This window comes from Aptenodytes patagonicus, chromosome 2 (genome assembly GCF_965638725.1).
Source record: "Aptenodytes patagonicus chromosome 2, bAptPat1.pri.cur, whole genome shotgun sequence".
Classification (NCBI taxonomy): domain Eukaryota; kingdom Metazoa; phylum Chordata; class Aves; order Sphenisciformes; family Spheniscidae; genus Aptenodytes; species Aptenodytes patagonicus.
Genome location: NC_134950.1, coordinates 114,468,083 through 114,481,715, shown reverse-complemented (window position 1 = coordinate 114,481,715; position 13,633 = coordinate 114,468,083). Strand labels below are relative to the sequence as shown.

General features: G+C 36.2%; 1 protein-coding gene across 5 annotated transcripts in view; it reads left to right on the top strand.

Annotated features, from left to right (window-relative positions):
• Positions 1-13,633, top strand: part of SUGCT (succinyl-CoA:glutarate-CoA transferase) — a 338,149-nt gene that overhangs the window by 54,253 nt on the left and 270,263 nt on the right. For 4 of the 5 annotated variants that reach the window (XM_076332284.1, XM_076332285.1, XM_076332287.1 and 1 more), the window contains exon 9: positions 6,661-6,756. The exons of the other annotated variant lie outside the window; for it this stretch is intronic. In XM_076332284.1, the coding sequence (XP_076188399.1) occupies positions 6,661-6,756 (96 nt within the window). The remainder of the gene's footprint in view (positions 1-6,660; positions 6,757-13,633) is intronic. 5 annotated transcript variants of the gene reach the window in all.

Below are 13,633 nucleotides of genomic sequence, written 5' to 3'. Positions count from 1 at the left end.
ATGTTTTTTAACACTTTCAGAAAAAGTTTATTAGTATTCTATTTTAATCGAGAAAATGTAATTTATTCTTAATTTTAAAATGTTGCTTTCTTCAGCTGGAGCTCATGTAAAAGAATTTTTTTTTTCCCCTCTTTCATGCCAGTGCTCTCTAATAGTTTCTATGGTCAGGATTTTTATTTCTGATCCTTCACCTAAAATTCATCTGAGTGTGTGTAGGTTTGTTTTTTGGTTTTTTTTAAAGTGGAGACTGAGGAGAGAGAGGAGTCCACTTAACGTTTACTTTCTCTTGAAACTGTGTGCTGAATAATACATATTTTTGAAATTTCACATCTTACATCTGTGAGTTGCATCAATCTTTGCTATTGTTAATACTAATTGAATCTTAATCAGGAGATGATCTCCATGCTGTGGGAAGCACAGAAGTGTTCATTCTGGTCTTTTATAAGCTCTAAATAGCTCATTAAAAAAAAAAAAAAATAATTTGTAGATCAGTTCTTTTTGTTGTTGTTGCATTTCACTGAACTCAGCAGTTCTCTGCTACGCAAATGTCTTGTGTTTTTGAAGATGCCTCTGTTTCTCTATATTTGTGTAGTCTAAACTTTATTTTTTTTTAATAAAGCAAAAGTTGTTTTCAGACATCATTTTCACACTAAAAAAGTGTCTCCACAATTGTGCGCTTTAAAGTCTGTTTTGCTCTCTTTAGCTTTCTTCCCCTCCGAGAATCCGTGTTCAAGATAGGGTTTTCAAATACATTACCTTTGTTTTTCTCATTGCATGTATTTTTTATTGTTTCTAGTTCATTAAGCACCTCCTAGCACATAATTTCTGTGACTGTGTGATTTGTTGTGTGCTATTTGATCAAGTGGCTAACTTGAATCAGCAAGTCCCACATGCTGCATGTGATTACTGGCATAGAGTTGGATACCTGCTTAAGTGTCTGGTTGGAAGGCCCTAAAATAGGACCTAATATGAGACCTGTTCCAAAATTGTAGTTATTTGTCATTAAGGCTTTGATTTTTATCTTTACAAGATTGTATTTGTGGCTGGGATTACAGCATTTGCTGATGCTTCAATGCCAGGAGTTTTTTGTGAAGGGTGAATTCATGATCACTTCCTGGAGGTTCACATTAAAAGAAGTCAGCGTCACTGGGAAGAAACCACTTTTTACCCCAGAGTACGGTGTTCATAACGTGACTACTGACATTTTCTAAAGGGGCTGTAGACTCTTTAGTAGTAAGCCTTGGCCTACGTGATAGTAGTCTTGCTTCTTTAGTTAGCTTTTGCAGACCTCTTCAAAGTCATTCGTGGAATTTGCTGGTCTGCAAAGCACTGGTTGAAAGCAGCTACAGTACTACTGGCTCTTGAAGGGAAGGGAAAAAACTATGTGGAGAGGGATTACGGGACAACAGTTGTGAATTGAGGAGAAGGTCAGACCTGCTGCTTTGCACAGATGTAGGGACACCACTGATGAATTTATAAAATTTTGCTCCTTTGTGGGCAGTGACTTTGCTGCATACTTGCAGGTGGTGATGTCTGCCTGGCCTATGGGTGTGTGGGACTCTTGAGCTGATTTTTAGCTCCTGCAGAGCTCTCAACTCCAGGCTGGATGGGAGGCCCTTACGTGCCCAGACATAAGGGTATGTTCATTGATAGCTCCTGGGAAGGCTGTGGCTTCCTGCTGGCCCCCTGTGGAATGGGCTGCCTTGAATTGTGGCAGCTTTCTTGCCTCTGTGCAAGGCTGTGGTTCCTGCTGCCCAGTTCATTCATGCAGGAGTTTGAAACACAGTTACCTGCCTAAAAACTGGTGGAACAGCACCGTTCATTGCGGTGCAGTACCATGTCCTGAACCAGTTGGGTCCATGCTTAGCATGTAACATAAAACATGCGTGCACTGTCTATGGCAGCAGTGAGGTGATTGCAGACTAGTAAGAACCTATTTCTACTCTCATTAACCCTTGTGGCTAAATGTAATTAGACTTCAACTGGAAGAGTGGAGTTTTCTTCTAAATGGAGTGGGGTTTTCTTGGTAGAAATAGAGGTTTTTGGTTTTGATGGTTGTTTTTTTTAATGAAAAAAACACTCAAGAAACAAGAGCCGAGGGTCACCCCATGCACATGTCCATGAAAGCAGCTTCAATACAAATATACAAATGGGAAGGGGGATGGGGGTAACTGCAAAAGCAAAATTAATCAAACTTGAATGTTGATTTATTAATGTCAAACTATTTATTGCAACATGGAAAGGGGAAAACATGTAAAAAAGTAAAATCAGTCATTAGGTAAATACCAGCACAGGATCAGTGATTTTGAGAGCTTTGTTAGTGTACACCAAATGAGGATTGTGGTCTTATGTTCAAATATTTCTTATGTAAAGATCTTTTTTCCATGTCACCAGAAGTATGGAAAGGTGTAAGTGGAAGATTATTGGCCTTTGCACAACAGAATGCAATGAAATTTACCAGGATGATTTTTTCTACATAGTTATAAATTAATATTTGGGTTACTAGGTCAGTAGTATAGTGTAAAATAAGTTATCTGTTCTGCTGTAAAATGCCTGTCTCTCAAAGCTCCTAAAAGACAGTCTGCATGCCTACTTTAAGAAAAAGTAAACAAAGAATGAGAAAAAAAAAATTAACTTGGCTAAGAGTCAAAGCCTTGTTAAGATACGTGGCAGGGAAGTGGACACAAAATTGGAGGGAGAAGAAAGTAAAGAATATAATTAAAATGTTATTTTCTCCTCTGTCCAGTTACCTGTCTTCTTTTGTTATTCATATACACTTGTTGAACTTGCATGTAAATGATTGATTGACTCAGTGAACTCATTGTAATAAATTATGTTTGATGTGTTATCTTGAAAAAAATCTTTTGAAATTCTGTCTCTTCTCTTTGTCTGCTCACCTTGTGGCTTTTAATATCTTGTTTCCCATCTGTCTGATTCCATCATAAGCTGAGCATAACTTTTCAGACCTTAATGCAGCTCTCTTTTTGTTCTGGTTTAAGTAAGTATGTAATGCAAATACGTGATTTGGCCGTCAACAGTAATATCAGAAAGGAATGTTGAAGTGTGTGTTCCCTTTACTGATGTGAAATAAAGAAACGCTTATCTGTAGATATTTGATAATACATATTTACAGTGCATAGATCTGTCTCTGCAAGTAAATGAATACAGAGATGTCTGTATCATTGTATTACATCTGCTTTAATGTTACAAGTCCAAAGGTTACTTTTGAGGATTAGTTCTTAATTAAAGAGAAAAGAAATGGGTCTATAAGGTTTCAGGAAAGCAGTTTTAAACATAGGTTTAAAAATACTTAACTGAATATGTAATACAGATGTACCCAAACTTCATTTTGAGAGCTTGATTGTACCATAGATACTCCTACTGCAAGAAGTGTCTCTAGCAGTGAGGTCCTAACTGAGTCTTGAATTACAGGGGAATTTGGAGAAATAGACTTACTTTGTTAAAAACATTTTTTCTAGGGGATATGTCTGCAGAAATGTTCAGGTGGGATATCTTTTTTTACGCTGATAGTTCAGCAGTTTGCTTAACAACCATAAGGTATAGGTAGACAAATTCTTTGTGTTCTTTATTAAGGACATAAAATGTATATGCTGAAAGATTTTTTTTTTTTTTTGGATAGTGCATTTTTAGTGAGAGTAAATCTTTGGAGAGACCAGAGAGAATGAACACAGCCAGGAAGAGAGGAAAGGGAAAAGCACAGTAGTCCTGGGACTGTCTATAACAGTTTCATGGGACAGTAGAAATAGAATTGTCTTTTAAGTCTGCCGAATTAATCAGGGAGTTATGATGAAAGGGGCAAAAGGCCACAGGGTTCACTCAACTAAGTGTGTTTATATGTAAAACACAAAGTACTGAAATATTTACTTTGATGTGGTCAATATAAGTTTATTTGGAGGAGGAGGAGGATGATACTACTACTACTACTACTACTACTACTAATTCTTTTTGGCCGGCTGATTTGGCTATGAACAAGGTACCCAACTCAGACAAGGAAGTCAAAGGGAACCAAAAGCCTTTTTCCTTCATGATTTATTGAAAAAACAATAATAAGTTAAACCAGTTTCAGCAGGATACATAGGCATATGCATTCAAGCAAGTGATCAGTACATTGACTGAAATGAAATTATTCTTCAGACTACATATCATGTTGAACTGAGGCCTTGGTATAGTCTAAGCAACTTTAGTTCCAAAATTGCTGTCTTTACTAAGCTTCTGACATTACTGGCATTTGCTGTCTATTGCTACTGAAACAAGTCTTTGAGCAGAAGCTTTAGTGTTGCAATTCCGATATCTAGTGAGTATTATGTTTCAATTCTTTTTTTCCTGTGGTACTGTGAACAAGTGCTTTGGAGAAATCTAGACGTGTGTGTTTTCCACCATTGAAAGAATTATATTCATCTCATCAAGAAAGCTGAAGCAATTTGCAACACTGTTAAAAAGATTTATTTTTTTTAAGGATAGAAGTTTTCTTGTGAAACTTCTTGTGAAGAATTTTGTTTATGAAACTCATAGCCCTATTTCTACAGCATAGAATATGAATAAATAAAAGGAATGAACTCTTGGCTCCATTATATTCAATATCAATATTTTAGGATTTCTGTTTCACTAGGTTTTAATTCACTATGTCTTTCCCAGAGTTAAGTTTGGTATAGCGTTTCCTTCCAGAAGTGTGAAAAGTTAAATGCAGGTATCACAGAGGGCATTCTTGTGTCTTTAACAGTAAAAGCCCATTGTAGTGGATGCATGTCACCTGTCAGTGAAATTTATGTGGAATACAGCAGCTGTGTAGTGTTACACACAAATACAGAAGAATATCTAATGATTAATATTTCATCATCATTGCGTAACCATTTGCTGTGGTAGAAAAAATATCGCTGTGGAGCGTGACCCCAAATTGAAAAATGACAGGAACGATGGGTCTAGGGTGTGTGTTAATAATACAAAATAATAACAAAATGTTAATAATAACAAAATAATACACTTTTGTGACTCATTAAAGTCTCTCTGTAATAACGGTGTGTTTCATTCTGTGTTGCTGAGGAAAGTTGCAAACCAGAAGAAAAAGCCCTTTCTACATACTCCCAGATCCATTTCCTTAATTGCTGAGATTTTCCTGGGGATTGAAGGACAGACTAGACATTGTTCAACATTTTAGCTGAATGAAGTGACACTGGGCTATAATAAGCTGCAGCTGAAATCCAACTACAAAGTGTTTTCCAACAGTACTCAGGAATAAGGCATTGTATTTGTAGTTAGTACATAGGGATATATTTTTTGGCAGCAGTTAAATTCTTATTTGCTGTATATTTTCCTAGGTTTTCTGCTGGACTAAATCACTGTATCCATGATTTACAGTTAAATATTTGCTTTAAATGTGGAAGTGACACATTCACATTGCCTTTTCAGCATGTATAGAGAAAGGAGAAGAAAATGAAATGGCATTCTTTTTCTAGAAATTCTGATATAATTCACATATTGGAATGTGAATGGTGGACTCTGAATTAATTACTGCATGTTTTGATGTAGATTAGACTGATTAATAGGCACAGAATAGTGTAAACACTTGGATCTTCATAGCAAATTTCTTCCATCTAGGGGAGAAATATGAAGAAAATAATATTTTTGGAAAAAAATGGTCACATAGCCTATTGTTTAGGCAAGCAGTTGCACTTACTGGCACAACTAGTTAACAGCATAAAACAAATATGTTGTGTCTGGTGAATTAGTGATAACCTGCATGCTAACTGATACTTTATTGTGTTACTTGGCTTCAGATATAGTCGCACACTATATTTTCTTGAAGAAATAAGAATAAAGAATCTGCCATTGCGTATAACAGAACCACTGATTTTCATGCATTACTGCATCATAAATGTTCACTTCTTTTTCCTAAGATATATTCATGCTTACAAAGTATATATTTATCCCCTCAAATTATGGTTACTAAATTAGCGTGCCATATTTTTCACAAAATTAATCTTTTTCCAGTTTTGTCTGTCTGACTAATAACTTGATAAATCTCTCCTTATCTTCTAATGGCAGATGATTTATCAAGGCTTACCACTTAATTAGTATTACAGAGCATGTGGGGAGCTGAAGAATTCAGAAGTATTTTCCATAGCTTGGACATGTAAAATGAGAAGCATAGGAGAAAACAGAAAGATAATCTTGTAACTGAGAAAAGGCCTTTGTGATTTAAGCATGGGATTGAGGTTCAGGAAATGGTGAGTTCTATCCCACAAATCCATCATGCTTCCCACTAGACTTTGGACAACACTGATTTTTTTTTTTTTCTTCTTTGCTGCAGTTGACCATTCTGCAAAATATTTAGGGTAATACTGTCTTATCTCTTAGGGTAGTTTAATGCTAGATTTGTCTAGCATTACTAGTGTTATAGGACATGTATTATTTTTTTAATTTATTGAGTTGTACTTATACAAGCACTTCCATGATATAGATGTAGCCTGATTTTTTTCATATTAAAAAAGTGTACATAATATGTAATATATAAAGGATTCTTCTGTGACACAAATATTTTAACTTATGTATCTGAAGCACATATAAACAGACAGAAAACTCAGAGAGGGTGTCAATGAAGTTTCAGCTTTCCTGAATACTTTACTTTTTCTCCATTTCCAGGTTGCATGTCTCACTCATGTAGCAGCTAATTACCTTAATTGCAAAATTGAAGCAAAACGCTGGGGTACTGCTCATGGGAGTATTGTTCCGTATCAGGTAAGCAGAAAGCATTAGGTTTTTTTGCTCTTGGAATTCATGATTTTGTGTATTATGAGATTGAGAACTGACATACTTTCCCCATGACCTGCTGTAGTCTGTAATGTGTCTGTGTCTAGGTAGGACAAGGTTCTGTTGTTCATTGTCATTTCTGCATTTTGCATATTTCTTCATCAGCAGTAGATTAGTAACAGAACACTGAAATAGATCAAAGGTGTTTGCTGAAATTGGATGACTTTAAAGCTAGCATGATGACTTGATTGGTTTTCACCTGACAGAGAAACCTTTTTTTTTTTAAAGGGGTAAAATCTTTTGCCTCTGAATTTTGGTATTTTTATCTGGTGAGTCTACAAGGACAATCTAAATGACAATGAAGATCTGGGAGTTCTACGTATTTGTCATTTTCTATTGATTTTGCTACAAATCACTGTGGCTCAGTGAGACAACAGGTTGGCAAAAGGAATTAACCAGATCTCAGATCTCCCCAGCAGAATTCATAGTCTGCTACATCTAATGAAGGGTTGAAATTCCTTAAAATAACATGACCTTCATCATATAAACAAGCACAGAAAAAAAAAAAATACTGCAAGTTTTATCTTACTTCTGGCTAGTAGGGGAAACTCTTCCAGTAAACAAAGAAAATTTTGTTCTTTCCTAGCTGATGATTTTGTGTTCTTGATGGAAGTCATGCTAACTTATGAAGGCTTAGGAATATATTTAATTTTAAAAAATCTATTCTTTATTTCATAATTTTTGGCACTTCTCATCAAATAGTCATGTTTGCAACTAGCTAGGCAGAGCCTGGATTTCTTAATTTCTGGCCGGAGTCCTTTAAATCCTGAAAGGGACAGTTTCCAGAGTTTGTCTGGGAGAACTGCACCTAAACACCACTCAGTTTCTTTACCACTCCTTTCTTTTTAGAGAAAGTGAGGGAAACTCAATGTATTGTCGTCCTCCCAGTGGTGAAGATGGTGGCGATCATAACGTTTAAAGATTTGCTGCTTGTGGCCATAGAAACTCTAAAGCAAAAATCTTCCATCGTTACGCAGAACACTGTCACTGTCTAGTGTCACAGCCAGGCGTCCAAAGGTCTAAAACCAAAATCAGTTGTTTTTGTACGAGCTACGTCTACTTGAGCTAGGAGACTTTTTCCAGTACATACCACTGCATAGTCAACTGCCTCGTCATGAATTAGCTAGAACAGATGGCAAATTGTCTCAGACCGATGGGGAGATGCTGTGGCTCTTTCTGCAAGGATGAGTTTGGTGCTGCAGTATTCTTGTCTCAGGCGTAGTGCAGCACAGCTATGGCTGTGCTGCTCTCTGGTTGGCATGGCGTAGCAGTATGGCCGTGTTTTCTAGAACTAGCTCTGCATGACCCAATGTAACCGGGCATCCACTACACAAGTAGTTACATTCTGCTGTTTTTCTGTGATGTGACCTTTTGGTGCAACCCTTTGTGAACTTTGGTATGTTGAAAGTAATAAACAGATCTGAAGTGTCTGAAGTTTGTATAAGCAAAATCAAAAACCTGACTAAACAAAACATTTTATCTTTGCCATACTGCATTTGGCTGAATAACTGAAACTTGCATTCTTTTATGTCCTTTAGCCTTTGTTTTTCCACAGTCAAAATGAAAAGAAAAGCATACATTGTTTCTTTTTTCATAGACAGCTCTCTAGATATACAAAATTTGAGGAGGTTGTTTTAGCTATCTTCTGGTTTAATCTAGATTAGTCAATCTGTAAATGACTTAAAAAAAAAAAAATCCTATCTAAACTATGGTTCCTGTGTTTCTGTATGCTGTTTTTGTAGTAGATATTAGAAATAGTACCTCAATATTATAAACAATTTTAATCTGAATTTTCTTGTTCATAAACCAGTAATTAGGGTGGATTTACTATGGGTGGAGTTGTATGTGTGTGTGTTTATGGCTCATCTGTTAACATTCCAGCAGCCAGCATGGTTATAATTCTGATTGTAACCATAAGTATATTATGCTTTCTAGAGTTTATTTTTCGCTTTACAAACGTAAGCTATACTTAGACTGCAAAGCTCTTCAGAAACTTGAATTAACCCTCACTGTTGCTATTGTACTGTTTTTATAGTTGCTTCCGTAGCTCATTTGTAATATAGTTTAGAACAGAACTCTGAAACCTGGCTTTCATCCCTCATCCTAGTTATTGAATATACTGTCTTTTGCTTACTAAACTAATATGTGACTATTACAGTGCTAATTTTTACAAATAAACAGTTGGGTTTTTTTTGTTTCAAGATATTTTGTGCAAGTGAACTATAATTTGTTCAAACAATAAAAATCATATTTCAGAAAACTGAATTTCTATATATTTCAGAACAAGTATGTGGTAGCGAACAGTTGGTTTTTTCCTTATGTCCTCAACTTTATTTTGTTTTCATTTGCCATATTTTGAGTTTTCACACAGGTAGTAAATTACAACTTTGAAATGATACAGAGCCTGCAATCCTGCTAAAAAGTGTCAGACTACGTTAAATCATGGAAGACTGGGTAAACATGAGAGATCCTTTTATAGATATTAAAAAGGCAAGATCTAAAAAATTTGTGTCATCTTTCTGTGTGACAGAAGTCTGATCAGAGTCACACTACAGTACTGACCAAAATCTAATAAAAAAAATTATTGAAGGTATCTTCATCTTATGTGCATAAATAGTACTTTTTTTTGCTTATAGTTGTTACAGTATGTGTTCTAGTGCTGTTTAACACATTCAGTAGTGTATACTGAATGCTATTGTAGCTTTTATTTCATTGAGCTTCAACTGAATAATTTTGTTCAGAATATCTTTGCAAATGGCTCTATCTTTTTTTCTATTTACAAGGCCAAATTTAGCTTTGAGTATATCTCTGTAATTTCACTGAATTCCCTGTTGCTTCTTGACTGAAAAACTAGCAGCATAATTTGTCCATGAATGTGTTCTCTAGATTGACTTTTCTTACTTTTCCTTGTATTTAAAAACATAAAAATTGACCATTAATGGGCAGCTGGGTTTTCTCTGTCCTGAAACTATCAGATGTGTAGCACCTTTGAAAATCTATTTCTGGTCTGAGCAACAAGCTCTTAATAAAAGAGATGTAAAGTTTGGTGTGCAAGGACTTTCATAGTCTTTTAAGGTTTTTCTCATTTGCTGATAATGTGCTGACTTTGTGGCATGATGATCTGAAATGTCTGAGTTTTCAGTTCTGTGCGCTCATCACCAGAACCCAAAGGAAAGGATTTGAACTTCTTTTGAGTGTACAATGTCTTTCAGGGTTCCTGTAAAGCTGTCTGTAAAGGTTTGCCATAGGTTTTCAATGGAGGTGAACTTTGCAATGTGCCACAAAGATGAAGAACTCTAGGTTCTAATCAACCAAACTCAGAAATAGGTTTCCGAGTGCTGAACCCTTCATGAGAAATTATCTACTTTGAGCATATCTGCTTTTTAATCAGAGCAATGTAGTTTGAATAGGTCATTCCTCTGATAGTGTATGTAATCAGATTCCAATTTGCTTGGTTTCAAGTGTTAAAATACGAACCTTGAGTTCTGGGCTGTATCTTAAACGTAATTAGTGCAATTTTTTTAAACAAGTTTCTATAATGAGACACCTTGTTTAGCTACAGCTGCTCCATGATTATCCAGAGGAAATCAGAGGCTTAAAAGCATCCGGTTTACATAATTGTGCGGAAAAGTAAAGCTGTATTACTGTCTTTCATTTGGGGTGATAAGGTCTTCCCTCATTCTTGTGGTTTCAGCAATGTAGCTGTCTTGCCTGTACCACGCGTGAGATCTAGACGTTCACTTTTTTATCTTCCAGTTGGCCCACTCGGAATGGATATTCATTCTTCTGAGAGAGTCTATTGTAACCTGCGTGTTTACAGGATGTTTCCTGTGGAGCAGCTTATCACCCTGCCATCAGTCACCCAGACAACTGGGCAGCACTTTCAGAGGGCAAACTTTCAGCAAAAGGTATAGGGCTGTTTTCTCTTGGGCCATAATGATGAAAGTCTCTTTAAAAACTGAGAAACCAAGCTCTTACAGATATTCCTCCCCCTCACCCCCCCAATGAATATGATATTATTTCTGTTCCAGATCTGGTCCTAAGACTCACAGGGTCTTCTCAAGTATACTTCAATGTATTTTCAGAATATGGAAAGGGTACAACCATTCTGCACAGAAGTTGAAACCACAAGACAGGAAAGATACTATTATTTTAACCAATTATCTTTTTTGTTGACTGACATGTGCATTGTCATAACTCATCAGACCCAACATTAATGTTTTTTATATTAGAGCATCACTTAGATTCTTTAAGCATCAACTTCTTGTTGTGCTAGGCATAAAAATTCCTTCATATGAGGAAACTGTCTCTGTGCCAAAGGCCTTGCAGTTGAAATGTGTTATGAAAACCAAAGTATAAGCTCACAAGGAAGTGAAAGGTATGAGGTAGTAGGAAGATGAATATAGTCATAGATATAAATATCTCTGCATTATTTTTAGCATCTGTATCTCATACTTTTTGCTTGTGGAATTTCATCCTGTCCAGGAGTCTTACAAAGAAAAGCCCACTCTGTTCCTGTGATGAGACACAAGTGACATGAGAAATGCAGTAAGTTGTTACTTACCTGATTCATGTGGCAGAGATGCTTTTCATACAAAGGCACAATGTGCACCAACTTTCCGAACTCAGCTCTGGAGAATTTCACAGAACTTTTCATTACTCTTTTTTTTTCTTTTTTTTCCCCTTCTTCCAGTGGAGAGGGCTACAGAATAATGTCGATTGTTCAGAAATTTCAAACTGCTTATTCCACACAAGAATGGTGATGTGTAGTCATTTTCTTTTCTGTCTTTATGTGGTTTTATTGGGATACTTCTGCAGTTATTGTGTCTTGGAATCAAGATCAACAAAGAATAGCACTTGGATTGTTTGCAAAGTTTTGTTTTGTGCATGAAACTCTCCTTGTTTAATAAGTCCAAAATGGATGTTATGGAAGAAAATCTTTCTGCTCTGTAATGGATCAATCTAGAAGAAGATGGAACTTATGCACAGGAAAGAAATAAAATACAGATTTTTTTTTTTTTTTTGGCAGGGGGCAGTTCTAGATTCAGGAAATGCAAGACGACCCTTCTTACTCTGTGAACCTCATCTACATAATACTCACCTGGACTATTTAGACTGCCTTGGGGGCCCATTGTCCTATATTGTTGTTCTGAGCAATGAAATATCACTGCTGAAAGTATTGCCCATTTGACATGAAAATTAAATGTTTTCACAGATCAACTGAATAGAAACTTTGTGCTCTCAAGCAGCAAAGTGTACAGTGTGACCACTGTACAGTTTCAGTTTCCAAAGAGCAGTTTGGCCATCCTCAAGATTCATGTCTTAACTCATATGATGAATACTCAATCTCCCAGATACTTTAGTGGCCTAGTGTATCTCCTTGAACTACTTACCTACATGTTTGGTTTTTTAACTAGGTGCTTCCTTTCTATCTTTACCTTACAAGGCACAGGAAAGAGAGAAGCCAGAAAGGCCTGTGTCATCCTGGATTCTGTAAAACAAGAAAACAAGGATATCATTTGCAGGAATTTTTTTCTTTCTTTCTTTTTGCACAAGTTTCTATTTGTAGATTGCCATACTAGATTCTTCAGAAGTGTCTTACTGTGGTATGACTAGATTAACTACTGACTGCACAAACATTTTGGTGTTATTGTGATTATAAGGGACCACAGTTGGCCCTCTGCTTGGTAAGAAGTGCTGTAGCAGGGATTCTGTTTCCTTGCCATTTTAGTCAGTGAAAAGGTATAGTAATCGTCTGTGGGCATCTGTGTAGAAAGCTGCCCATTTATGAGGAATGAATTCTAGTTATTCAAACCTGACGACATTATATTGATACCTTTCTGGCGATTGTCCTTCAGTGACTTGTCAAGCCTCTCTCCTGGGCAGAGCAGCTGTTTGGAAACCAAATCAGTAGGTTTGCCTTAGGCAGTTTTAGATACGTGCTCAGTGTATAATGTGAGATGTAGTTATAACTTCATTCATATATATCCTATCCTGTCACAGAGATAGCACTTTAAAGAAGCTGACCTTGTATTCACATAGAATAGGCAGCTTCTTACCTGTACACAGGAACTTTTCAAATGGAAATGAAATGCATTTTTAATTTAAAACCTGATACTTTTTTTTTCCTGAAGGAAATCCTCCTGCACCTTTCTACTTTAAGCAATGCCTGCAAGATATTTTTTATGTGTTTTATACTTTGAATTTGCAAAACAAATACAGATAATTACAATTATTGTTAAAGAATGATAGCTGATAATTGAGACTGTCTCATTTTTGATCTCCTGGGAAATGTCACAGACTACTTTGTGTCCGTCATGAAACATTTTTATGTATGTACTTATATATGTGTTTGAACTTATATATGTATTTACGCTCATTTAAACTGGGTGTACATTAAGATTATTAGTCTGTCACTTGTCTGTGGTCACAAGAGAAGAACTCTAATGAAACTAGGATCAGAATACAGGTGTACTGGTATTCAGTGGCATTTAGTGGACATATTTGTCTTTTATGTATGCTGTTAATTGTTTCCTCCACATTTGTCCATTGCTGGGGAGAGGGATCTAGTTTGTATTATTTGCAGCATCATGGTTAGCCTCCAAACACGCTGCAGGGTTACCGAACATTACAGATTTGTTTATCCATGTCAAACTGTCATTCTTAGGAAGGGCAGCATAACAGAGCCCTGATCAGTAGATTGCTTTTCGAATTGTAGCTCGCTGGAAAGGGATAAAAGTAGGATCTGTGGGCTTGTAGAGGAGATATTGACTGCAACTGGATCACTGCTTTCCTCTAATCTGCT